This window comes from Phasianus colchicus, chromosome 4, assembly GCF_987193195.1.
Source record: "Phasianus colchicus chromosome 4, bPhaCol1.hap1.1, whole genome shotgun sequence".
Taxonomy (NCBI): domain Eukaryota; kingdom Metazoa; phylum Chordata; class Aves; order Galliformes; family Phasianidae; genus Phasianus; species Phasianus colchicus.
Genome location: NC_143439.1, coordinates 9,365,079 through 9,392,188, shown reverse-complemented (window position 1 = coordinate 9,392,188; position 27,110 = coordinate 9,365,079). Strand labels below are relative to the sequence as shown.

Here is a 27,110-nt window from a genome sequence, read left to right as displayed (position 1 = left end):
CAGACCGGCAAATACTTGTTCAAAACCTCATACGGCAATATAAACTATCTTACTTTGTAAGCTAATTTTGAATATGCGATAGAAATGACACTGCCCCGTGACACAAACTCAAGTCAGCCCCGTGACACCGACCTGACTAAAAGCTGAACACCATCATAATTCCTAACAGAGCTGCTGATATTTCTTCCTGACAGTATTATTTTCTTCGTCTTAGAGGAAAAAGAAAAGAAACCCTACCAAAAGGGAAGACAAGGAAATATCGCAAGCAGAATCAGGACCTTTTCAGCATTATGATCCACACAGAAGTTCCATCGCAGTGCAACGGCTTCTTTGAGTCCTGGCCATTGAGGAGAAGTGAGCAGAAAAAAAAAAAACAGGAATTCTTTTATGAAAACACTTTGTTTTTTGTTTTTATTTTACCCTGAAGATGGCAATGATTGATTCCACAGAGTATGACAAAAGTAATGTTAGACAACAAACTGATCTTACACTAGAATTGTGCATAGGCACAGATGCGATTTACATACTAATCCAACAAATAGGCTGATTATATAACAATATTAAGCACATACACTTCCTCCTCCAGATGTTCCCCAAATGATAGTTACCAAAGATGCATACTCTCATGACTGCTACTCATTAGCATTCATTTAAAATGGAACGAAGCTTTTTATGTTTTCAGTCTTCAGTTTCCATTAACAAGACAGAGGAGTGCACCATAGTCCGTCTGAGGGCACTTTCATCTCCAGTTTCCATGTACTATGTGATCAGAAGAAATACGCCAGATCATGAAATTTAAGGTACTTTGAATGCCCTGTTTGAGCTCCTGAAACCTCACACTCTCTACTTTGTAATTCATAAATGACAATTGGACTGGAAGAATAAAGCAGCTCCAACTCTCATGTTATCTTTCTGATTTACAACAAACGCACAGAGGTCTGCCTCTGAAATTTCTCCCGCGACTTCCACTTGTACTGCTTCTTTACTAACTCAGGAAATGCTACTACACAAGTATTCTCAGAAAACGCCTTTCCCTGAAAGCCTATTCAGCTGCACAGCTGGCAAAGATGGTGGGGAAGAGGCAGGGAAATCACCGCGCTGTCTCAAAAACAGTCACAAGTCACCACGCCAAGCAAGATCACCACACGGTGATGACGATCAAAAAAGTAGGCGCAAGAAAAAAAATCCTGTCCACTGTTAGATATTGTGAGGAAGCAGAAAAAGCAGACTGCACAAATATGTTTATCTTCCAAGTGACAGTGGTTAATTACCTCGGGCTATAAACAGAACACTGAGAGATGCATTTAATGGTCTTGTTCTTGCGACTTTTAAATAAATTTCTGGAGGAAAAGACTGTCTGCTTGAGACCTGTAAGACCAAGGGAGATAAATTAATTAAATATTCAGTGCCTAAACCTAATGGGAAAATTAAGAAAGCAGTAAGAGCAGCTACAGCCCACACCATTTATAAACAGTTGACAGCTAATAGATTCATTCCGTTCTTATTACGTGAGATTTCAACATGCTCTCCTCTAGGCAGATGAAAACATACAGGGACTAATCATTGGTATTCTAAAGGATACTCTTTTCTCAAGGCTTGATAGCATACTCTTTCCTCTTGGTTACTGATAACTGCTCCTCCTCTTCAAGACTTAACGAAGACAACTAAAAGCAAGACTGCTATCTGGGAACTGGTTCTCAGTCTGTGCCACCCAGCTGTGCAAGTCCCGACTGACTTCAGCGGTCTTTTCAGATCGACCAGACAGACCACACATCACCGAGGCATTAATACTCTGATTTCCAGTTATTCCCCCTCTATGGTTTCTCTCAGACCCTCGGCAGCAGGATCTCATTTGCTTATTCTTAACCTTCTGAACATCATACTTTTATACTCATTCCTTTCCTATTTTAAAGGAGCCCAGCACTGCTCGCAGAAAAGCAGATTTCTTCGTAAACAACTCTGTGCCTGCTCCGAACTGCTCCCATTCTGCCAGAGCACACGGGGATCGGTGCCCTTGGTCAGCCAGCCCTGGCATTAAGTATGTGCATCAAGGACTCTTCTCTTCAGCCCACACCAGCAGGTTCACAGGTCTCTATCGCAGCAAGCTTTGTTACTCTGTACTGCTCGTCCTGTAAATAGCACGTGCTAACTCAAGCATAAGTATAAAACTAAGCGTGCTATACGCTAAAAGCACAATAAGAGCAGAGACCTATATACTTAAAACGCTGTTTAGAAGGCCTGGAAATAGCTGATGATGCCCAAACTTACACCTAGATTTTGGATCAAGCTAGCAGAAATCAAAACAAGGATGACAAGTAACAGTAAGAAAAAAGTAAGGGAAGCTGTAGTAAGTGAATCCCAGGACAACTTGAATTCCCAGCTCTTCCTGTCTGGTACAGAGTACCTGGCACAAAGATTCATCGCAGCAGGGGTCTGCCATCTCCTTCCACTCAAGTAAAAACCCATCCTTCAAGGCTGAGGTGGCTTCCCAAGTGGCTGATTAACAGGCAGAACTTGCTCAGGGTTTGTGAAAACGATGTGAAACAAATTCAGAGCACAGCCTAGCAGCATCACCGCAGTGCTTCATAGAGGAAGAGGAGACAACTGCAAGCAGGGCAGCGGCACGAGGCAGCTCCACTTTGAAATTTAACATGACCGAATCCAGCACCTGTTGTGAACAGACTTCCTTGGAAAGTTTTTCTTGTACATGACTAATGCGGTAAAAAGGGAATCTTAGGATACTGTTCTGCCCCTTTTCATGTTGCAAAGACAATTAGAAGGAAACAAATGGGCATATGTCGGCCTAATTTTAGACAATACTTACACTTCGATAAAAATGATTCAGATAGAGAAGGTTATTCATCCCCAAAATAACAAAGAAAACAATAACAATGAAACGACAACAAAACCAAACCAAATCATTCAACACCCATAGAGGTAAAAAATAAAGCAAATAAATCCAGCCAATTGTTTATTTCCATACGAGTGGATTTCTTTAAATAGTAATGAAATCATTGCTAAAAAATCCATTGTTATTAAAATAAAAAAAGTTGGCTCAGCCTACCAAAATTAGATTTGTAAGTTGCTGGTCATTCCCATAATTAAATCTGTGTCACAAATTTGCAAGAAAAATGGACACTATGACTAATGCATTTACTTGCTGCACTAGTGCTGTCAGGCTGTGTAAATCATTATGCCTGCTCAAACAGAGTAGATAAGAATTCCATACATTTTCATTAACTGAGTGGGCTTTGTGCATGTGTGAGAAGCCAACTTCCACACTCCCTTTTTTATTTAGCTATTGTTTGGAAGACAAGTAAATAAAAACAGTAGCCTTGTTTTGATTAGCCAAGTGGCTGCTCCAAATAGTGAAACATTAATCTTTTTGAACAGTACAAACCAGCTCTGTCACCTTCGAAAGACATCAGATGAAACAACGAAGCTGTATCCACACACATACCTAATTTGGACAAAGAATAATGAAATGATGCACACCTTGAAAGGGTTCCTTCCTTCGGGAAGACTTACATATGCTAGACACCGACCTCATGTCATTATGTAGGTTTCAATGCAAAAAGAAAAGCTAATCTACTACAGCACTGTAAGAAGCTTCAACCAGCACTTTCATTCTCAGGTGCCCTTTGCTTTTTTCCTTTCAGGAGCGCAACAGTTACCAGGGCACAGCTCTGAGTTCTCTCTTCTCCACTTGACTTCTTATCACTACAGACCTTCAGATTTTGGTTACAATTCTTCATTTAAGGTGAAGCTGAGGGCTGTTCTGAGGACGTCCTCAAGGTTTTCGGCCCTCTCCTTCTTCCACACATATGGCATTATACTGTGATTGGAAACAAACTGAGCAGGCATTCCCACTTCAGCGCAAGAGCAGCCTCTATGACAGACTTTACCTTGGTGAACTGAAAGCCAAAAAAACTGATAAATAAACGTAAACAGAGTGACACCAGCACAGAATGTTGTTTTTTTTTTTTTTTTTTTTTTAGCACTTCTCTGTGCTCTGGACTTCAAGAAGCATCATTTTTCTGTTGCAGCACAACTTCTATAAGCAGAACAGGACTGCTTAGTGTAGCAGAAATGCTAAATCACAGCACTTGAACCAACGGTTGGCAGGACCAACCCAGGGCAGCTCAGGTGTATGCAACATTCCTGAGTGACCAGAAGGGGAGGAGCCAGGATCCACCCCTTCCCCGTTCTCATTTAAGGACTGGCAGTGGAGGCGAGGATATTTCTTTGGAGATTTGTGCATGTCTGAGGCCTTCCAAAGGAAAGCAGCTTTTTTCTTATTTCTGTGCCCACTGCTGTCAAGTTTGAGCAATTACTCACTCGCTACATCCTGGGATCTTGCAGCTCTGCTACCAGTGCTATGCTTTCCATTGTGTTACAGTTAAGCACAGCAATGCATATGACGTTAAGATTATTAGCAGACCCATACTTAACGTTTCAGTCAATTTCTTTAACCTTTAGGGACAAAAGTACTCTCTCTTGCAAGTGGAAGCAGCTTCCCCAGTGCTCTGCAACGCAGCAGATCCTGCCATGCATTTGCACGCTCTGCATCTAGAGAAGCAGCCTTACTGATACCCAACCAATCACCCGGTATTAGTCAACCGCTATCCGATTTTATTAAAATCTCATTAAGAGGAAAAACTGAAATCACTTATTAAGTTCCACAATTATTGTAAACCAAACTGCTTAAGTGAAGGGAGGAGATAATGATATTAACTACCCAACTCCAAGCAATCCTCTGTGGTATGATTTTAAATATTCTCTTGGCTGAAATTTATGTAAATTGAATTCATCTATCATTAGTTATTACCAACCCAGCGACATAAAAACACTTCTCTTTAACAATTAGTTCTTTAAAATACTGTGTTTTAATTAGACCTGGGACATTATTAAACAAAATGTAAATATGTGCAATATCATCCCATGCATTTTTTGACTGCATATTTACAGGAAAGGAGGTTTCAGAGGAGTTCAACAGGAATCACTTTTCTGTAGTTTAGTACTTATTTCACATCTCCTCACCAGCGATAACACCTCCAGCTGCTTAATCTGAGACAATTTCTCATCAAGACGTTGTGACATGCGAGATGCTGAACCGCCAAACACGTTCTTTTACATCCACGTAAGCTCACCTTGGTAACACTTTAAGCTGAGACTTTTCCTGCAGACATTCTGATTCACCATTTTAATCTCACTTCTCAAGGATCCTTTACTGTTTCAAAAGAAAGCACAGCCCATCTTCCAGCCCTTTTAAATTAGCTTGCTTTACACCATCGTACCCTGGCTCTGGCCCCACAGGGCATAGTCTAAGGACGGAAAACAACACACCATCTTCCTGACTTCCTCAGAGCTACATGCAAGCCATCTGCCAAGGTGCTACAGACAGCAACAGTAACAAGGAACACAGAAAAAACCAATCTTGCTAGTGGTCAGGTATTTCAAAACCATCTCTAGGACACATGGTTATGGTCACAGATACTTAAATGCAGCTATCTATGCGCATAATATGAAAAAAAGCAAATGCAACTTACATGCATTATGAAGCAAAGATGTACGAGAAAGGATTTCTACTTATAGCCAAGCCCATCAGATAGGCACTGGTATCAACTGGGGGATTTCCGAAAGATACTACCACGAGCTTACACCATCTTCTCACTTACACACCACTTACTTTCATAACTGACACGAGAGTTTCCACCTCAGACAAACAGTTCCACATTCAATGCATCTCAGGTTGTTTACGCTTACCGAAAAAGTAATTAATTACACCTGCTGACATTCAGGAGCCACTCAATTAAAGGCCAAGTAGACTACAGCACTGTGAAATCAGTGAGCAACTCTGGCTTCTTGTAACAGTCCTACTAGCACTACTGTATTTTCAGTCACAAGTTTCATCCTATCGAGATCAGAATGGGAAAAGTTGGTCAGACCAAAGCAGTAAGTGATTTGTTTTCTGTCCTTTATATATACACATATATGTCCTTACATAATTGTTATTTCAAATTAGGATACTACAGTAACTGTCTAAACGTATGTATTCGTGACTTAATAGCGGCCACTTCCTTAACATTAATTAACGTTACTTTAAGACGAGCGATCAATAAACGAAGCTAGCTGGTACTGAGGCTTGATTTTTGCTATCTTCAGTGTTTGGACGTCAGGGGGAAATTCTTTACAGAGAGAGTGGTGAGGTACTGGAACAGGCTGCCCAGAGAGGTGGTGGATGCCCCGTCCCTGGAGGTGTTCAAGGCCAGATTGGATGGGGCCCTGGGCAGTCTGGTCTAGCATTAGGTGGGATGGTTGGTGGTCCTGCGTGTGGCAGGGGGGTTGGAGATTCATGATCCTTGAGGTCCCTTCCAACCCTGCCCATTCTGTGATTCTGTTTTTGCAAAAGCCTTTCCAGGGAATGTTTTAAATAAAGATTACCGCACATACATACAACAACTGAAGTGAGTGAAGTGTGAAATAGATGTATTGTATAGAGGTAAAAAGAACTTCCCAGAGATCGCTTCACAGGACTAAGCTCAAAATCAGGATATTACATGAACGCATCAATTACCCACGCTTCTTTAAGGCGCATCTCTTCAAAGAGCGGCAAACAGAATTTCTAGAAATTAAAATATGTATATGTTGCTGCACTAAGATCCCTCAACACAGTCAGATGCTCTGAGGCCTAAATTCTTATTTGAAGTCAAAAGCCATTCTCCTAATGACAGCTGAACCGATGCCTTCGGGTATTCTAGGAAACCTCCTGAACTGAAGCCCAGGGACAGCAAAGGAACTGGAGCTCGTGCCAAGCCACTAGAGAAGATGCCAGGTGCACACAAAGACTTGAAACACCAGGACTCCGCAATTTGAGGCAGAAAGTACTTTCTTCTCATTAGTGAAAGACATGACAAGAAAAACAATTATTTGGGAACTGCCAACCCACCCCCCACCCACCAGCCCCCACCAAAAAACCAGCAGCTTGGAGCACAACTTTCTCTGTTGGCAATATCTGAACTCTTTAACTCCAGCCTTCCGTAATAAAAATACGCATTAAGTGAGTTATTTTGTTCCTGAAGCTTTGATTTTCATTTCCTAATTTGAACCGAATCCTCTTTCCGGGAACAGAAAATTGGAAATGCAAACACCCACTTTAAACACTCTCTAGCGTTAGTAAAAAGGAAACAATTCTAGTACAAGCTGCCCAAATAAATCAAGCAGCTACAGTCGCTTGTCTACACATAAAATCATTTCTACTTACTATTCATTAATGTCTGCTAAACAACGTATCAATAGAAGAAATCTATTCTTTTCTTCGTAAATATGCCCATGCAGTGCTCTTTACAGGGCTGCCTGAACCTTGGCAGACCACGGCGCCCACAAATCCTGCTTTAGCTTTGTACAGAGCCAATTGTATGTTCAGCAGGACTGACTGATTGCTTTCCCACATCTAGCTATGAGCTAGATGTGCTCCTCAGAGACGCAGAGTGGCTTCACCGACAGTGAAATATGCTAAACAAATGACATGTCACCGAGTAAATTAGCATCTACTTTCTGATCAGCTGGGTCATGTTTTCTTTTCAAAATCCATGGCCTCTTGATAGAAAATAATGAGTATTTGATGGGCCTTATTAGAAAAATCAATATATTGATGCCCACGTTTGAAACATCTGCATAGTAATAGATTCAGTTAACGCATTAAGCAGAAAATTAAGATGTGTTTACACATTATTAATTTACCATGATTAGAGACAATTTATTCACTACTTTTCTCAAGAGTTTAACCAAAAGAAAAGAAATTGTAGTATCTGTATTTAATAACACGGCGAACTAAATTGAATTATACAAATTTTTTTCTACATGAAGCACACAGTACCATCACTGCTCACATTAACCATAAAACACTTCAACGACATTGTTAGAAATAAGATTATTCAAGCAGTTATCAATACCGCATTACTTACCAAAAAGCTTCCGAAAGCAGAATTAAATATAGCAGCTGCCTGAAAAGAGAAAAAAAGTATCACCAACGGTAAGGTAACCGTAGTACAGGAATAAAAGGTTTTTGCCCTCTCAATCAGCTGTTCAATTCTCCGAACAAACAAGTACACAGAGACCATTAGGTACGTAACCACCACTTAACATCTGCCAACGGCCTGTAACTTGTGAAGACTGACAGGTTCTAGTCCAAGCATTCATAAAAATGTGCCGTGATGGACAAAAAAAAAGCAGGAGGAGAATAAAAAAATCTTTGCAGGTAAACTTGTGTGGAATATCCGAAAGAACTAAGGATGTCACACAGAAGATTAGTCTTACTGATTTGGCACTGATTCGCCTAGAATATTTTTGCACGTTGACCTATTAATTAAAATAAATATAATCTGTTTTAACTTCAAGGCTACTCTCATAGACATTTAACAGTTTTTAAAATAGAACATTAATTAGGTAATTGCTCATCGTAATAAAGTATTGACAGATGTTTCTATAGTTTGACACGTTCCAAATAGGAACAACAAAAGCAAACAAAAGAAACAAGAAAACTACAACCACCCTCTACACCTGAGGCCAAGAATATCAAACCATTACTTTTTACTCTGTGCCCTATTTAATGAAAAGAAGCAATTTTGAGAATGACTTTTGAAGCCTTTGTGCTTACCTAAAGATCCAGGAAATGTAAGGTAGCAGTATTATTTCTTAACGTTAACTCAAAAAATTCCAGGAAGTTAAAAGTTGAGTCTTGAAAAGCTTCCCCCAATTACCAAGAAAGAACAAACTCTTGTATGGCAGCCAGTCTGATGATGAAAAGCCACACAGCAAAGGTAAGAGGCAAGGGAGGAGGGAAATCTACCGTTCACATGAAGATTTAGAGCAGACTCAAATTAATCAGCCTGGACGTTGTCAGACACAGATTAATAACAAGTGGATGCTAGTCAGTTTAGCAAGTTTGAATAAAGTCCAAATTCAGGGTAGGAGCTGTAGCTGAACCTGCCTTCTGCTCCATAAGAGGATGCAATGAAAATGAATGGGTAATGAGATCCTTGGCTCTGGAGAGCTCAGCTTCCTTATTCGAGTTCATAATTAATTCAAAGCTTTGATAATTTCATTAGATTCCTCCTCCGCTGGCCCTATCAATAAAAGATGGCACTGGACCGCAGCTCCTCAGTGGCCCAAATATAAAAACAAATGCAGCCTGGGAAACCTTTGCTGACTCGCTTGCTAACAGGGACAATGGCATATGGCACCTCGTGTTGCGGAGGGAGCATCTGAATAGATCCAGCTAAATAAAACATTAAAGTTGACAGTTGTAAACCACGCTAACATATTTTAACACCTTTTCCTCATCTGCATTCCTTTTTTGAAGGTAAAAAAGAGGCACAAGTCCAAACGGCTTCTCTTGCCAGAGATCACGGCTGAAAGCAGGAGTATTACTTAAAACAGTTCTTCAACAAGTGTGAATTAAACCCTAAGTATCACCTTGCATTTGAAGCTGTACAGCTGATATTTGCACGTGGCAAGAGAGACCTTTCACACCGCGCACACGACCCCATCCTACGGGATCGTTTTCAGTACCCCAAACATCTTTGGTAATACACTGATAATAGGAACAGCAAGAGGACTATGATTAACAACAAACAAAAAAATCCAGTCTGATAAAACCCAGCTGTATAAAGCTATGTGAAAATCAACCGCTGGATCTGAAAGAGGAGCATCCGGGCTCCAGGTCAGCAGCAGAAAGCCGGGAGAAAACGCACCGATGCCCGCCTCCACGCGAGCACAGGGAGTGCAGAGCAGCAGCTACCTTACCGCCGACCACAAAGAGCTGCATCAGTCACCCTCTGCAAGACATCTGGAGAAGTCTATGCAACATGGATGGAGACACACGAAAGCAGTCCTTCCTCTCTAATACGCTAAGCTCAGCCTTGCGTTTCAGCCTAACCAGTAAGATTTCTCTCTTGCTACTCTCAAGCATATCAGAGGTACAGAGGCAACAATCTCAGACACATTTAATGCTTCGGGTATTCAGCCAGTCATATGCAAAAGTCATAATTTGCGACTGGCCCAGGGGTAATTAGTTCACAATTTTTAATTCCTTTCTCTAAAGTGTCAGGAATTGTCCATGGCCAATGATTAAACACTCATTATAGGCAAATGGAAGGAAAAAAAAAAATCAGTAGGAGCACAAATGAAGCTACATTCAGATGACTCGCCTCAGGGAGACAGGACTTTTATATGCCAACTACTGTATTTGCAGTTCTCTTTAGAAACTTTTTTCCTGCAGATTAAACACAGAAGTAGATTTTCTCACACCCACGAACCCAGGGTTCATATTTGCTATTCTGATTTAGCATTAAACAAACTGCTCGCACGCTGAATTACCGCTCCAATTTGTAATTAAACGTACCAAGCAGCACAACCGTGTAGAATTTAAACGCTCTCGTGCTTCCAACTCCTTTCTATCAATTGGGATAATATTGCCTACATACCTCACAGGGCATTGTCAAAATTAATTCACTGCTTAAAAAGCACTCTGAGATCCTTAGAGGCTCGGTACAAACAAACATCAGCGCTGATATATGATACAGAGTCTCTTCATTTTTTATTCAAAACATTTATTAGTCACTATTATTCTGCAACTTCTTTTTTGATACTTGCTCCTCCTGTGCCATAACAGATACCAGATAAAAGTCAGCTCAAATGAGACAATAAAACTCGAAAACATTTAGATGCCCTTATAATACTCCAAGTTCAGATCTGCACGTGTTTGCGGACCATACATCGCACACGCCATCAATAGGAGGGAACAGTCGTGTGTAAAGTCCACGGTGAGATCCTTTCAAAAGGTAAACCTGTAGCCACGGAATTGAAATGCAAGGTCAGATCGCATTCAAAAGCCTGGTAATAACCAGACCAGTTAGTCAAGCTTACACCAACTCGGACACCACAGAGATTGAAAGTCACTGTCAGCACCCTTAACAAAACTGGTACAGAAGAGTACGTTTAAAACAGTAATCCCTAGCTCCGCTAAACAACAAATTCACTTAACATTTAACAGGCACAATTTCAGCCAACAGTATGGCACTGGGCTGGAGGGAACGCTCCAGGGAACGGCTCGCACTTCCAGCGAAGGTGACCGGCCAGCAGCACTTCCAAGGGAGACAGAACTAGCCTGCCTCTGACGGACACCTATAATACTATTTGGCAGAAACTTCCTCCTTCCCATACCTGACTGCAGTGCAAAGCTTCACCCCTTCATCTCCCACCGCGTCCCGAAATGCACGTATGGAAAAGGCTCAGGTTTGTAACAGCGAGAGACAAGACAGTCCTCACAGCTACAAAGGATAGTGAGAAAAACAGACATAAGGAAAAAGCAGAGCCGTAACCGAGGCTGAACAATTCCCCACAGGTGGGAACCCAAATGCCACAGCAAGCGCATGCAGCATTCAAGCACATGAGACACAGCAGCAAATCAAACAAGCTCGTCAAGATTTTGACAGAATTAAATACAGATACATCGTTGACACTGTTCCATTTCATTTTACTTGGTATCCAGCTGACCTGGAATTGATTTGAGTCAGCATCTTTCCCTAATAATGTACATTAAAGAACAGGAAAAGATATCAGTAACATTAGGAATGCCTGGGTCAAAAAACAATAACGCTTAACCATTCTTATCAAGATTCAAATGAAATAGTTAAGCACAACTCAACCATAACTCCTTTTTTTGTGTGTGTGTGTGTGTGTGTGTGTGTGTGTGTGTGTGTGTGTGTGTTTGTGTGTGAATACACACACAAATGTGTGTTTGAGTCCTGATCGTCATTTGACAGCCTTCTGGGAGGTAACCTTCCCAACCACGCTTACCCCAAGGCAGTGCCCATGCACCCCAAGGCACGTACCATGCACGCTAGGACCAGTGTGGCCCCTAACTGTCCCCTCTTGATGGAGAGGTCACTTCAGTGCAGATACAAAATAGCAAAACTAAAAGGCCTCAAAATATCGCTGTAGGAAGTAGTCTGGCCACCGTACAGCTCTGCTCCACGCAGATCAGCAATTACCTGCAGCTAAATCTTATTTTCAGCCATGCGTTAAAGGGATATACAGTTCAAGTACCACGCGTAAGGCTAAGTATCTTATTTAACATGCACGGCACAATGAAGAAGAGCAAAAGAAGCCCAAGAGTAGAAAAGATCCGGAGAAATAAAGTGAAGAATTGAGTAGTGCTACCATAGGATTACAAAGTAGAGGGCAGAAAATGTGACGCGTTAGTGTAACAGAGCCCATGGTATTAATGCCAAATGTAATGGATCCATGTCTCGTATTTGGTAGAGGAAAACAATAAGGAAAAAAAAAAGGCTGGAGACAGTCATGGAAATTATTTGAGCAAACAGGACAGAAAAGGAAATTGTATCTACCCAAAGAGATCAGTGTAGCTCGAGAAGGTGGAGGAAGAAGGCAGGACGTCTGAGGTAGCTTGAATGAGACGGCAGAGTCCCTTTAAACAACTCCTTCAATCTCCTATTTAAAAATAAAATCTCACGTGAGTGTTACTGCAGTTCACGTCTTAACCGCTGTTCCCATTAATAAGATGTTACGGCTCTGTAGGAATGTATTTGCCACAGCGCTGTTACTGCAAACAGAATATAAATATACCTAATAAGGTTTAATCTGCGTCGCTGTTCATAACTATTCATCTGAGCTCAGATGGGAAAAAATATATATATTCAAGTTCGTGATTTTGAGCACTAAATTGAATCAGGTGTCCTCTTCTCTTAAGAAAATTAAGTTGCTTTTGTGCAAGAGCGTTTTAATGAGAACAGAGCCTGCCGACAGTGATAAATGGGAATGACACCAGAGAGAGCATGTAAGCAGGACAATACGTGCATGTTACAGTCTTACAGGCTATTTTTCACTGACTATCCTGAATGACTTTGCTGTTTCTTAAGGGGCCTATTAATCTCAAATTTAGTTATTACACAACGTTTATTTGAACATATATTCTGTGGATGATGACAGTTAATAAAGGAAATCTTTTACAAGCTGTATTTTTACATATTGTTCCAACCGCAGCTCCCAGTCATTCTACCGTATTGATGGAATAACCTCGTTATGATGCAGCTTTAAAAAAGGCACATATATTCAGATTCTTTTCTAAGCACGCGGGGACTTTAAATAACTGTTAAAATGCATATAAAAACCCTACCACGGCGCAGCAAAAATAAAAGAGGTAGCGTTAACTGTTCAATCGGATCTCTGCCCACACAGCTGCCCGCTCGCAGGCAAGGCGCGAGCCTTTTTAACAATGCAGCATAACCTCCCAGAAGCACATGGAGCCCTGAAGGCGTACGCGTACTTCACGTTGAATTCAACACAAGTTTTAGCACGCACCTCACACGTGCGTTTGGCCCGCGCGTTGTACACAGAGCGCACGGTGTTATTTTTACTGAGGGGGGAAAAAAATGAAACAGACGTTGATAACTAAATTTCAACAATATTAACTGAGGTCAGAGAAGTTTCTTTGAAAGCACCGCATTACCTGCATAATCCACTGGAGGACTGGAACTGCACAGACAATGTATCCTCTCAAGGCAGAAACGCCAAACCAAAAAACACTCCAAAGAAATAACAAAAAATAGAGAGAAACCCACAAAGACATGGAGGGGATTATGGTTTTTATCCACTGCTACGTTCCCTGCGGTCCAACGCATTTGTTTTCTGTGAAAAAGATATCACCTAATCCCCAAGCTGCCTTTAGAGCGGTGCTGACAATATGAAAGCATTTCTTTATTTCAACAATGTTCGATAACCATCAGTTTTATGGAAATGATGCTGCGACAGCAACAGAAAATGAAAACAGAATAACCGATACGCTATTTGTTCTCTTTTCAGCAGGGAAATATCATCCAGAGAATGACGGCCCTTAAAATACCTCGCTGAGCTTCGGACGTGAAGCCGTGCACTCTGCCGAATTGCTCCGTGCTTGCAGAGGTTGCCATCACCCGAATGTGAGTTTGCGCTGCTTCAGCCAGGCTCAAGCAGCACACGGAAACAAACTGGGGGCTGTGCTGGCAGGGACTTATTGCCTGCCGCCTGCTCCTAGTCCAGTTCTTTCTGAGAAAAATCAGCCTTTTACTTCCCCGCTCCTGTAGTCCCTCATAACCATCACGGCCTGCTGGTAATAATATTTATAAATATAAAACCATCCATCAAAGGATGTCAAAAGGCCAGCCCTTAGACACAATCTGCAGCATATCTGCTGCCCCACTGAAAATTGCTGTTTTGCCAAGTTTCAGCAATACGGAGAGAAGGAAAGAAAACCGTCCCGCTTTCTTTACATCAACAAATGGTAACTTCTCTCTCTCGTGAGCAACTTGTATATCATAAGGGACTTCCAGATGGATGGTATTTTATCTATATTTTGGATGTAAAAACTGAGCATTCAGACCGCAGGAACACCCGCGCATCAGCCTGCAAGTTTCCACTGATACTTAACATTATCTATAGATTAGTAACAGGAACGCTGAGCAACGTTTAGAAAGCGGTGTTGCCCTAGATGGGCGGATCATTTTGCTTCAGTTGGTTCATATATCCAAATAAAATTAACGCGAAGGCCTTCAGAATCAGCATGAGATAGATCCCACAGACAAAGGCACTGAGAATTCCTGTCGCAAGACAGGATGGCCATCTCCCAGCTGACAGGACCAAGCTGTGGTCTCCTCAGGTACAGAAGAGGTATATCACGAGGCATGAAGCGCACTCTGCACGACCAGCCCATGCTATCTGCCATATAGCACTGAGCTTTGTCCCACAGTCTCTCTGCCTTCTCCTAACGTGCCACAGCTCCGTTCGCACCAGATGCTTACGTCGCTGCGTAGCGCACAAAAGTGGCATGCTGCTTACAATCCTTGCAAGGAAAAAAGATCACTCCAGGCCCTATCCAGAAATACAGCCCTTTTCTAACCTCATGTACATTCCTTAAGGAGGTTAAGGCAAACAGATTTCACTTAACAACCACAGTGATTTTCTTATGGCGACTAGAAGGGCTGCCAGCGGAGACCACCGCTGGTACGCTCCCTTTACTGTTGTTTAAGAGCATCTCTGACCAGCAGTCAAGCCCCTCAAGCTACCCAGAAGCTCAGCCTTCTCACCAGCCGCAGCACACTCCGCAACAACACACTCGTAAGATAGAGCACCTCCCACTATGGAGCCCTACATCCCTAGCACCCAACAGGAAGCAAGATGAATATCTACAGGGAATGAATAAACAGAGGAGGTTTTGTGGCTTTTTTTCCTCCTGTACTTAAGAATTCTAAATGCAAATACTATGTGTGCTGCCCAGCGCCAATGTAAACATTTAAACAAGCAGTAGTTTAAAGCTGTCAACCTTGTAACAACACATGCTTTCTCACACTGAATATACGTGTAGCTACTTTGCAATCTCCACGTTCCAGCATCTGACTTCCTCCTCCACAAACTTCATGCGGGTCTGCCACGACAGTCAGATAGCCAAACTTGTTCCATCAATTTCTGCCCAAATGGAAAGCCCATTTCCATAATTCTCTTCGACAGCAAGACACAGAAGGTAGCTTCTCCCTTCTGTCAAGGTCCCGTAAAGCGCAAACCTTAGCAGTCATACATCTGACATCTGAATGAGGACCAGAACGTACCGCACAAAACGCTTTGGTATGAAAGCTACCCATAAACCTTATTAACATCCTGTATTTGTAATGACTTGAAGCTTACTACCTTAGCGGTGAAGACACCGGCTCTCACACCAGAGCAAATGGACTGCTGAACAATAATTTAATAAAGGAAGCTCAGCTAAACCATGGCATACGGCTAACTCTGCCAACCTGATCCTCTCTTCTAGACAAACCTTTCATAACTGTAAGTATCCCTTAAAAAACAAAAAAAAAGGAATGCTGTAGAAGGTATCCTCAAAAGGACACAGAACCGTAACAACCTCCCAAACATACTTTTATTTAAGTTCACATTTTCTGAGATCTTAAGCCGCGATAAAAACACTTAAAGGTCCTGTCCCCTGATTCTCCTGGAGACGCATCATCCATAACACGATTAGAGGTCTAGTTAAACAATGCATCCCACAACTCCAAGGAGTATTACTTCGCTGCTGAAGTGAAATGAAAGCACAAGGCCACTTTTTAAAAGGTGCCCTTTGCATTAACTGCAAGGCTGTGCCTGCCCCAGTATCTTTCTATAAATATCCCACTGTCATACTGCTTTCCGGGCAGTAAGAAACAGAACCAGACGTTTTAACTGCTACGCCATCCAAACCAGCTCAGAAGGGCATTGTCATTCGAGTCCATGCCGCAACAGCCACCGGAACAGCTTCGCTATTACTGGCGCAACACCAGGGGCTGGGAAAGAAAACATTAATCTAAAGAAGATACACTGTGTAAAATAGCCCAGTTAAAAAATATGCAGATTTTCACCTGATCAACGAATGTCTAGCTATTTCACAAGGAAGTTTATTTAAACATAGGGCAAGGTTAGGCTTTACTGTAAACCAGTTTTGTATGGTACAGGAAATTCCCTTTCCCCGAGGCCAGCCAAAGTCACGCGTGCTACAATATTGTGGCAGAGGTGCAAAGAGATGGGAAAGAAAAGCAGAATACACTACGGAAGAGATTAGCATTATAGCTACCGCCTAGAGGTAACAAGAAAAAAAGAAAACATCTGTACAACTGCAACAGCGGTGTTTAAAACGGTGCTCAGATACCTCTGTCGTTTAAATACGCAGACCACATAAATCTAAGCACAGACTGTTCTATGCATATACGCTGAACAACCGATGAGGGGAGAAGCGTATCTATAGAAGTTGTTTATCTCAAAATACTGCCCAGAGAGTTCGGCAGTACATCAGCACTAACTGAAGCTCCAAATCCGTTCTCAGAGAAAAAAAGCTAACTGCACTATCGATATTTACCACCGCTCTCCTTTTCAAGCACACCCAAAACACCTTTAAATTCTAATCAGCGAGTCGGTCCCATTTTCCACAAGACCTGCCATGCCCTCTAATCCAAAGGGCCAGGGGGGCAGTTGGTCTTCCCGAAGGGCAAGGAAAAGCGCTCCAGCATCCATCAAGTCTGGGTCACGGGCTTGATTTCACAACTGCTCGGCTTGCAGCGGCAGTACGTCATGAACTACAAAAACAAAACTGCTCTTCAGAATTGTAATTCTCATCCGTATATGTATGCATTTTTATTTTACATTTAACAAGTAAGATACACGGTGACTCAGCTAAAATAAAGACATTTCTATAACTTCCTTTAACTTTGGAACCCTAACCCTATAATTTACTTGGCTCTCTAAGGGACAGAGGATTCACAGACAGAATTTCATTCACACTACGCAAAAAGCAGAGGCTCACCAACAGCTGTGCCGGGTGCTACTGCAAGAAATCCAAAAGCTGGTTTTACTGTAAGAGGTCACAAAACCGCCAGGTGCGCCAAAGGTGCTCTTAGCAGCAGCACTCACTGAACTTCTACATCTTGCACTTACATCCTGAGTTGGCTTAATACTGGACTATCGGCTGCTAGGGATATTCCAGCAGTTAAATATTTGATTTAAGTCCAAGCTCCCCTCTCTAGAATCACCAGCGCCCATGCAACATTTGGAGAAAAACAAACAGAAAACCCCAATTTAACTACTTGTTTATTTCCTTCCGGTATTTTGCTGCTTTTCAGGTAGACCACATCCCCCCAAATGCAGTTACTAAATTCTTACGGGGCACTGAAAAGGTGCAGCCGAGCAGATCAGCTTCTCACAAGAAACGCAGGCCCAAAGTACCTAAATCACAGTGAGAAATGGAGAAGGCATCAACACCGTTTGCAAAACTGTATGATTGACCTCTGACCTGAAACAAAACCACACAGATTTTCCTGAAAGAGGAGACTTTTACACAGTCTGAATTGCACACACACCAGGAGAACAAGATAAGAACTGGTAAGTTCTCACTGAACGTGGCTTGGGTTCGGTGCAAGGGCTCCAGGAGCACACAGGCACTGCTTCTATCTGCTCTGCAGTAGTTATTCATCGTAGGCATTGACTGAGGCCAAGGGCAAGGAAGCAAAATTGTGTTCCATCACAGCATTTCAGTTCAGAAGGCGATGCATCTGCAAAGTCTGATTGAAGATTTTTTGCAGAAGCAATCTAGATTTAGATTGCTTTTCCACCTTTCAGCGCTTCAGGAACATAACACACCTCTGTGATACGTAAATGGACAATACTGGGCAAAAAGCAGAGTCAAGACCCCTAGGTCAAAAGCGCAAGAACTGCTCACTTCTCCGTACTGCAGGAGGACCTGCTTCCAAGACAGACGTACCGCCTTCATAGCAACACAGCTCATCAACATACGTGCGCACAGAACTGAGCAACACAATCAAAGCATGCAAACAAATGTAAGCAGTGGAAAAAGTCACCTTCTATGCTAGATGCGATTGAAAATTACATTGTACGTAAGCACCAAACACCAGCCGAAGACAGCAGGTCACTTACCTAACAGCTTTTTATCTGGCATAGCAGCAGTATAGGAAACACCGCTAAAAAGTTTAATTTAGGTTAAGAGCTATTTCTTTGAGTAGTCTATTATCGGCCTGTTTGAGGTGAAACAGACGACTAAAGGCTTTAGAACGGTGCCTGGAGAGTATTCTGGGTCACGCGTCGCCACTGAGAGAAGCTTGTTAAAAGGCAGAGAAAGCCTCTGCGTACCAGGCGATATCATCATCAAAGTGGGGTGGGGGAGGGAGAGGGGAAATAAGCTGTTCACAAACCACTTCTTTCCTACATACGTTCATTCTGAATCTGAGTCGCTGTTTAGTCGAGCCCATTGTAAAAGAGGTCTCGGAGAAACATCACAGCACAGACACCATCCAGTCAATTTAAAGTTCAATTTGCTCAAGCGCCACGACAAGTATATTTCTACAATCGGCGTAGATATACTTATCTATAATATATAAAAGAATCAAATCAATCCTGCAAGCCACGGTGTGGTAATATAGTTGCAGATCATGAAAGGTAATCAAAGTCCTGAAAAATACACCACTGTCAGCATTGTGCACTGGTACCACTGCGTTACAGCACCTCGGCTTTAAATAAATCAACCTAAGCGCTTGCTTCGGTAAGCACTTCAAATTCAGTGTACATCAGCACTGGGGGAGGGGTAACGCACACAAACAAATCAGAAAACGGGACTTGTAAATAACAATTCAATTAGCGGATTTATATTACTCGTTCCCTAATAAACTTCCTCTCCTCACCTACAGGAAGCCCTCCTCCAGCCTTCCCCCCTCATTTGCATGGCCGCGCAGGCCTGCTCTTTCTGCAGCGAGCCCCTTTGCCCTTTCAATCATGAAGTATATTACTCCGCTGTCAGAGCAAAGCAGTTCCTAACAACAGGGAACCCAGCTGGGATAGGCAGAGGGCAGCAGGCTCACGCATTACCATAATAATCCAACTGCGCTCTCCGGGCCCTCGGGGCAGACAGCATATTAGGCAGGCCTCCTGCCCAGGCTGCGTCACCTGCCCGTCAACCTGTGGCAGCCACCTCAAGGGCCCGCTGCCCAGCTCCGTGGCCGCTCTCTGCAGCTGGCACGCATCCTCACCCACTGCTCGGCTGTCCTCTGCCACAGTGCTTCCACAGGGAAGGACCCGGGTGGAACGAGACGGCATGGCAGCTTCCTGATGGCAAAGCTCTGCTCTGAGGATGGGGCTGGGCCGCCCTGCCTCACCTCAGCCCGTCCCAGGACACCAGAGTACGGAGAAGTCAAACGGCAAAAGCAAGCCACCGGTATTTGAGTGCCTTGCCACACGCTGACAGCCGGTTCAGGGTCGGCTCTGTTGACCTTTTTGGTTTTTGTAACACGAGGATGATGAGCAGCAAAGCCATCTCTCAGACTCTGGTACAAGGCTCACCACCGTAAGGACAGAGCTCCTACCTAAGCCTGCAACCGATCTGCACGCCTCCTGCAATTGAGCCCTTTCAAGAAAGGAAGCGTTTAAATGTATTACGCAGCGTATTTCAATGCCGTTCTGTCCCAAACAGTATTTACTGTCTGTATGCAGCTTCTACATAGCACAAGTTCAGGTACTCAAGGCACGTTCCCGTAAAAGACACTGTTTTCTTTATATTGCAGGACAATCCCAAAGAACATTAGGAAAAAAAGACTCGGGCTCTAATACAAACTTTAATGTCATTAAAAAAACATGTAGGCTCTAACTCCCCTTAACAGAGGGAGGCACAACAAAAATGTAATCGTCTTATTAAAATCACGTTTTGCAGACCGCGCAAAGCCAGATTTACACGATCATTTGTGAAGCCAAATTCCCCTTACTTCATTAATTTTCATTTCTCTAGCCCTCTCAAAGAAGGAAATGTTCAGAAGCAGTTTTGTCGTTCATTTTAATTGCTTGGTTATATTATCACTACAAAGAAGCGTAGTACACAGTAATCCACATCTCAGCACTCTGCCAGAGTGAGACCATAGAACTGATGCCAACAACGTCATTTAAATATTTCAGAAAGCACTCATTACAGAAGTTCTGCCTCCTACCATTCCTCTACTCCATAAAGGCAACAAAACCTTTCTGTCATTATCCAAACTGCAAGCCGTGACAACAACACTCTGCTTTACAAGCAATTCATTGCCATAACACGGCCATTCGCGCTCCTCAGCCAGGATGACTTGTTAGCAGCATCCCTCCCAGCTGGGGAGCGGGGCAGCTGAAGTGAGCTCTCTGCATTGCATTTACTCTAGGTCACAAAGGTCACAATAGAACACCGGGACGATGTAGGGGTTTCTAGAATATTTTAATATAGTCAAGAGTCTTATCTTATACGGTCACCAACTCACACACCTTCCACAATTAGATTTAGACTTTCAGCACTTGCAATTTTGGGAAGAAAGGCTTTGCCAAACTACCTCCTTCGCCACACAGAGGAATTCCCATCACAGTGATGGGATAAAAGTTAACAACATTTGGAGGATTAACTACAGGCCTTCTCCTTCACCGTTCCCAGATATCAACGACTTGGGTTAGCTGCAAATCAGAACAAGGAACTGACGATTTTTCAATTACAAGATGGGAGTGAAAACATCCCTTCCACACACACAGCTTTATAGAGCTTTGCTCTAATTAGCTCCTTTCCTTCTGCAGGACACAGGCCAAAAATTCGATAAACCGAAGTAACATTAAGCGGCGCAGGATATGCCAGAACACTAGAAATTCAACAGCAAGAATTCTGTAGCACAACTCCGAGCACGATCTAGTTCTCAAGCAGCTTTTGCTGTTTGTGCTAAGCGTCCCATGTTTACAGACATTTTACCAGCGACAAGAACACCAAACTGCGTATTCCTCGTTGTTCACAGGAATTCCAATGCTGTTAATGCAACGTGTCAATGGACGTATATTTGTGAATGGAAATGCAGGTCTTCCATTTACATCGTGTCAGTACAGATCAGACTCGTATCTCAATGAAGGCAGTTGGAGATGAGTTATTGGATTTTGCAGAGCCCAAGGTCAGAAAACTGCAATGGCTGAGATATAAAAAGGGGAAGTTTCTGAAACAGGATATGCTCGAGCCACAATGGAATATTTGAAATGGTGAATGAACTGAAAACCACCACACTATGGAGGAAAAAAATATATGTATGTTCTATTTAGATAAACAATTCCTATGCAATTGCCACCATGAAACCCACATTCCCCCCCAGCGGGAAACGATTAGCTAGGGCCACGCTGATGAAGCGTTTTAGTTTCCTTCACAATTTATGCCTCACTTCGGTCACTCTTTTCTTCTTTCCATCTACGGGACTGAGCACTTGGTACAGCCCCTACTCTCTCTTTTTTCTCAAGTCCAAATAAAAAATTCCTTTGTAGTACCGAGACATTTCTTCATACGTACGCAGCTGAAGCATGCTACCTGAACAAGAAACTGGGTCAGAGTCCAATTGCAGAAAATAGAAGCGGTTGCACCAGTTGCAAACTCCAATTACTAGTAGAAGAGCCACCAGCATCTCACAGCCTCACCCTCCACTTAAGCAGCCGGTCAAAAAAATCAAAAAGAAAGAAAGAAGAAAAAGAAATGAAAGGTGTATTTGTCTACGGCACGCTGCAAATCCCCTTGGTAGCGCTCTCCCAAAATCTCAGCAATGAATGCAAGGCGCGGAGGCTTCCCGTGGCAGCATAAGCAAAGTAACCGTGAACAGGATCACGTGCCAGATTCCGCAGGCACGGCTTCGTGGACACTTGGATTCTGCCCATTCTAGTTCTGGCTGTGACCCACAGAACATTGCAAACTATCAGGGCTGCCGTAATATTTCCCACAGAGAAAACAGAGTACAATTAAGATCCGAGACCAAATACAGAGTTTAAGGGAAAAAAATAAAAAACACATTGCAAGGACTGAACAAGACAGAAGGGAGGAACAAGGAAGAAGCGGTTTCCACACATTAGGACAGCCAGCCTCCCTTTTAAGAAGCACGCAGCTCCGAGCTTGCTACAGAAAGGCCCCTGTGCGTGGATTACATCAAATGAATGGCAACAAATGGCAACGTGTTGGTCCTAGATGATTCTGGGTAATCCAGATCACCAGAGGAAGGCATCTACTTAGAGATGACAATACACGCAAATCTCCCATCTCAGCATCCAGAGTGCCAAGATTCATAGGGAAACAGCTATTCACACCTGCGAACCTCTCCTAGAGCAATTCCTGCTCTGTCCTATGAAGATTTCAAGAAGGTTCATAACACAGATGATTGGCTACACCTGCTGACAGCCACAGGGTCTGAACAGCTAATACCGCACCACCAAAAAACTTTGCCCTCCCATTTCTTTAGGTGCCAGATTTTGTTGGTTTTTAAACATTGCTTTGAGCATAAAGCAGAACCGATAATGTCTGCAGGAGTGGGGTCAATAAAGCAGCAGCTGGGGCCAAGTTGAGAAACAAAACGGGATACCCGTCTCAAAAGCAAAAGCATAAGAACTCAACACACCTTCAGCCAAGCCAGCTTTTGGGGCTTCTTGCTTGAGTAACACATTTTAAAAAGGAACTGTCAAAAGTGATACAGATAAGCCAATTAATGCTTTAAATTGACAATCTTTTCTCACTCACTGCTCATTCGATAATGCCTTCTGGAACTGTTAGGCATACGCAACACAGGCAATAAGCTGCAAAGCCACATTCACTGTGATTAGAAACTCATACCCTCCAACTTAAGTGTGTAGTATACACATATATAGTATTTACCACACGTGAACATCACATGTGAAGTTACATCAGTCATAACATAGACACCAGACCATATCCGATTACTATAGTTCGTCACGCAAAAGCTAACAAACTATGTTCCAAGTCTTCAGTCGTACAACAGACAATGACGCTGCTTAACAGAATAGCCATTCCGTTTGTAACCTCCATCATTTATTCTGGAGGATGAGAAACACAAGGCTGCAATCAAATTTCCCCCCCTCTCATTCCGGTAGCCACCCGCTCCAAAAGCATTTCCAGAATTCAGAGAGCGCTAACAATTATAGCCCGTTGTTTTAGAGTATAAAGCACAGACAGCACTGAACTTATTAATTAGCATTTCTCTAGAAACATCCATTTGGGAAAAACGCAGCGATGTGCACACAAGCTGCCTCCGGGATTAGATTTGAATTCATTTTAGATGAGGAGGCAATGAACTAAAACCTGACAAGTTAACTATCCTTACTGACACGATCCTGGGTGGGAATAACATCAGCCCAAAGTGCGGCACAGTAAGCAAAAAGAAAACATGCTAACTTTTGGTATTCACAAATGATTGCGGAACGGGTGACTCAAATTCGCCTCTATGAGATTCTCGCAATTTTTAGTGGTTTTGTTTTTAAATCGACATCTATTTACGCGGCAGTATCAAAAAATAGCAAGTAGCTGTTACAGGCAGAACTGCACCGGCAAGAAAATTTAACCAACAAAAGGGTTAATTAGGGATACAAATTTTCTCAGACTGTTAATAATGGGAACGACACATAGTATGTGCCCATAAGTAATTCTCAGGTATCTTTGATCTCCAGCCCCAAGTGATCGCTGGCGCCTACCATAGCCCGGCCTCTGGGACTCTCTCAGAACCAGACATCTGGCTACTTTGTTGTTTTAGACTAATCTCATCCCAGGGGAGCTCAAGAAATGACACCAGGCAAGGAGGGTCCTGGCAAGGGAAAAGACATTACAGTATCAGCAGATTTCTAAGTGGACTGCAGTATCAAAATTGTCTTCAAATTTCTATGGGGAACCTATCGCCTCTCCGCTCTCCAGCTCAGCTCTCGCACACAACACACATGATCCCATTTTAAGGAACTGCTAATCTCTTTAAGGAAGCTAATGAATGATAATCCAGGCGAGAACACGCGACAAAGGCAAACCTAACTACAAAACTGCAAGGAACAGGGGGATTTAATAAAGATTTTATTGACAGGTCAACGCACCGCATAATCAAATAACGTTTGCAAAGCCCCACAAAAATAACTCCAGCATCCAAACATCCTTTTCGACGAATTCACCGTCACAGATTTTAGCTGCCAGCAACGTTACCATTAAAGTACGACCCTGCGTTGACAGCAGCAGTATCAGTGCCTGACTGCCTGCTCTGGGCTCAGGAAAAGTACCGTTCGTGGAGCGCCAAGCCCGCAGGGGTAACGTGACCCGCTAACGCGAAGAAACAAAGGTTTATTCTTAAGTCTAGAGGTACTATTTCTATCATCAGAGACTAAAGGGGATCCGTCTGTCAGGTCTCATCTTCCCCAAAGCACAGGTGACATTAGATGTGACACTCGGAGCAGCTGGACAAGAACTGCTGAGGGCACCGTGCCGAGCCCTCAGCACTAATGCCCCGTGCCCTGGGAACACCCAGGGCATGCTGATGGCTTGCATCTGGCAAGAGAAGGAACCTAGGCGCTTAGAGCCAGAAGAAAGAACACCCTCCCACGCATTCTCCTGAAGGCAGAAATACTATGAACATCACTCCAGCTACATACTTTCAAACGGTGCCATTTTTACAACACAGGGGTGGCGCATAGGAATCATAATAAGCAAGAGATCGCTTCCTCGTCAGTGTCTCTCGCTTCAAAAGCACCACTCTTACCTTTCCTTCCTTTCCTTTGGCAAGCACAAGTTTAAAGGAAGGGACGCCAGGTGCAGATTGCAATCTCCTCCTAAGGAGATGTCTGTCTGAAAGAACCTTGCCTCATTTCAGGGCGTTTTCAAAGCATTCAGAACAGAGCTGTGCAGAAAACTCTGACTAATCTGTCATACTGCATCAGCTCCCAAACCAAAGAAACTGCTGTCCAAGCCTTAACTAAGCGTTACATACAGAAGTAGCTTGAAAATCACGCGCTAAACTTGACTAGGGCTGATGTTCCAATAGAGCAGCCTCCTTTTCCTTTCTCTTCATATTCTCAGAACACAGACACCCATTTCCCTTCAGCAACAACATTCCTCTCTGTGGGAAAACAACACTCAAAAGTCATCCTAATGTATTTTAGGTTTCTTAATGCACTCCAACATTGGATCAGCGGTAAAACCAGAGCTTCACTAGTTCCAGTTACACTGAGCGAACAGCTAAAAACCTAACCAAAAAAGCCACCAAACACCTGAACAGTTCAGCGCACTACTGAGATATTTCACTTTTTTCCTGAAATACAGCCAAAGCAAATCCCTTACTGCTTCCTCTCATCAAACAACCACGCCGCTGAAATGAACACGGGTTGGTCCAAGCAACTACACTCCCAGAAAGGAGCTGCACCAGGACAACTGTTCTGTGTCCCCTCTACGTGTAATACTTGCTCAACAAATGCATCTCTTATAAACTTTGCTAACTCAGCCCGTCACAGTGTAATTGATGACTTCTATCACTCTGTAGCTAGCAGGTGGCTGTGCAGCTCTACACAATGGACACAAGGCAGAAAATGTCATAAAGGAACCCACGCTACCACACTAATGATTTATACCTATTTAGTAGTTCGTTATCTACTGCTGAAAAATCAGGAGTGCAGCAGAAGAAGAAAAGCACTGAGGTAAGAACAGGTTAAACTCACGTGTTTAAAATGTAGCACGTGACCACATCAACAGCAAAAACAAAAAGTAAACACTACACAGAAAGTTAGTACTTCACACTTTGTAAATATTGATCCACCTGCTGTCTCCACATGCCACAGAGCCCTTATAGGTGCATCCCACGCTTACCTTCACCAATACCTTTCATCAAACAATACTCTGCCCATGAATACGTATGACCTACTTCAAAAAATACATAGGAGATAAACAGTCAATAAAGCAAAAAAGCCCCTCGCTAGTCCTATATATTAAAGACAAAAATACAGAGGATGGAGTTACAGCTTCTAAAAAAAGATTTCTCACTGTCTAAAAACAAACACATTTTTATAGGACCATCGTACATACTACAGGTACAACTGCACATGTGTTTTACGGACTTGTTTTTAAAGCTATACGCCAACATCACAATGCTAACAGCAAATTACAAACTGTTTCAGGAAGTAAATACTCTCAGGTTTTTTTTTATTTTATTTAGGTACGCAAACAGTGGGAACTAATGCTGCCTCCCACTATCTGCTAGGGAAGCACAGTTAATCACTAGTAATTATAACTCTCCACAGCCTTTCCCCAAAAAAGTCAGCATCTGGAAGAACTGAGCACTGAGGGATGACAAAAACGCCAACTTGTCCATACAACAGCAAATCAAATATGAAAGAAAGCTCCAGAGAAAATAAAGGCTTCAAACAAAACTCATATTAACACTTCTCTTAATTAGGAAATGGAGACAAATATCCTCCATTTATTGGATGTTACAGCAAAACAGAGAGAGGAAAAAACAGTTTGGACACTAGCAACATCTTAAAAACAGCTAGAACTCGAACAGACCAGCCAGTCTATATGAAAACAGGATGACAGATGATGAGCAGTATTTTGAAGGGCATACAGCTCAAGAACCCATTACGCTGCAGAACCAAGTACTCATTTCCAACCAGGGCTCCTGATTTCAACCAAAAATGAAACACTACATGTATAACTGCAACATCCTGTCAGACTGTCT

At 42.8% G+C, this 27,110-nt stretch overlaps 1 protein-coding gene across 9 annotated transcripts in view; it reads right to left on the bottom strand.

Annotated features, from left to right (window-relative positions):
• The window catches only part of SLC10A7 (solute carrier family 10 member 7), a 147,601-nt gene that overhangs the window by 90,014 nt on the left and 30,477 nt on the right, over positions 1-27,110 (bottom strand). For 5 of the 9 annotated variants that reach the window (XR_016465795.1, XM_090138589.1, XM_090138587.1 and 2 more), the window contains one exon: positions 7,968-8,006. The exons of the other annotated variants lie outside the window; for them this stretch is intronic. Coding sequence is in view for 3 of the 5 variants with exons in the window: in XM_090138587.1 (XP_089994713.1) it covers positions 7,968-8,006 (39 nt within the window). In the remaining 2 variants the exon portion in view is untranslated. The remainder of the gene's footprint in view (positions 1-7,967; positions 8,007-27,110) is intronic. 9 annotated transcript variants of the gene reach the window in all.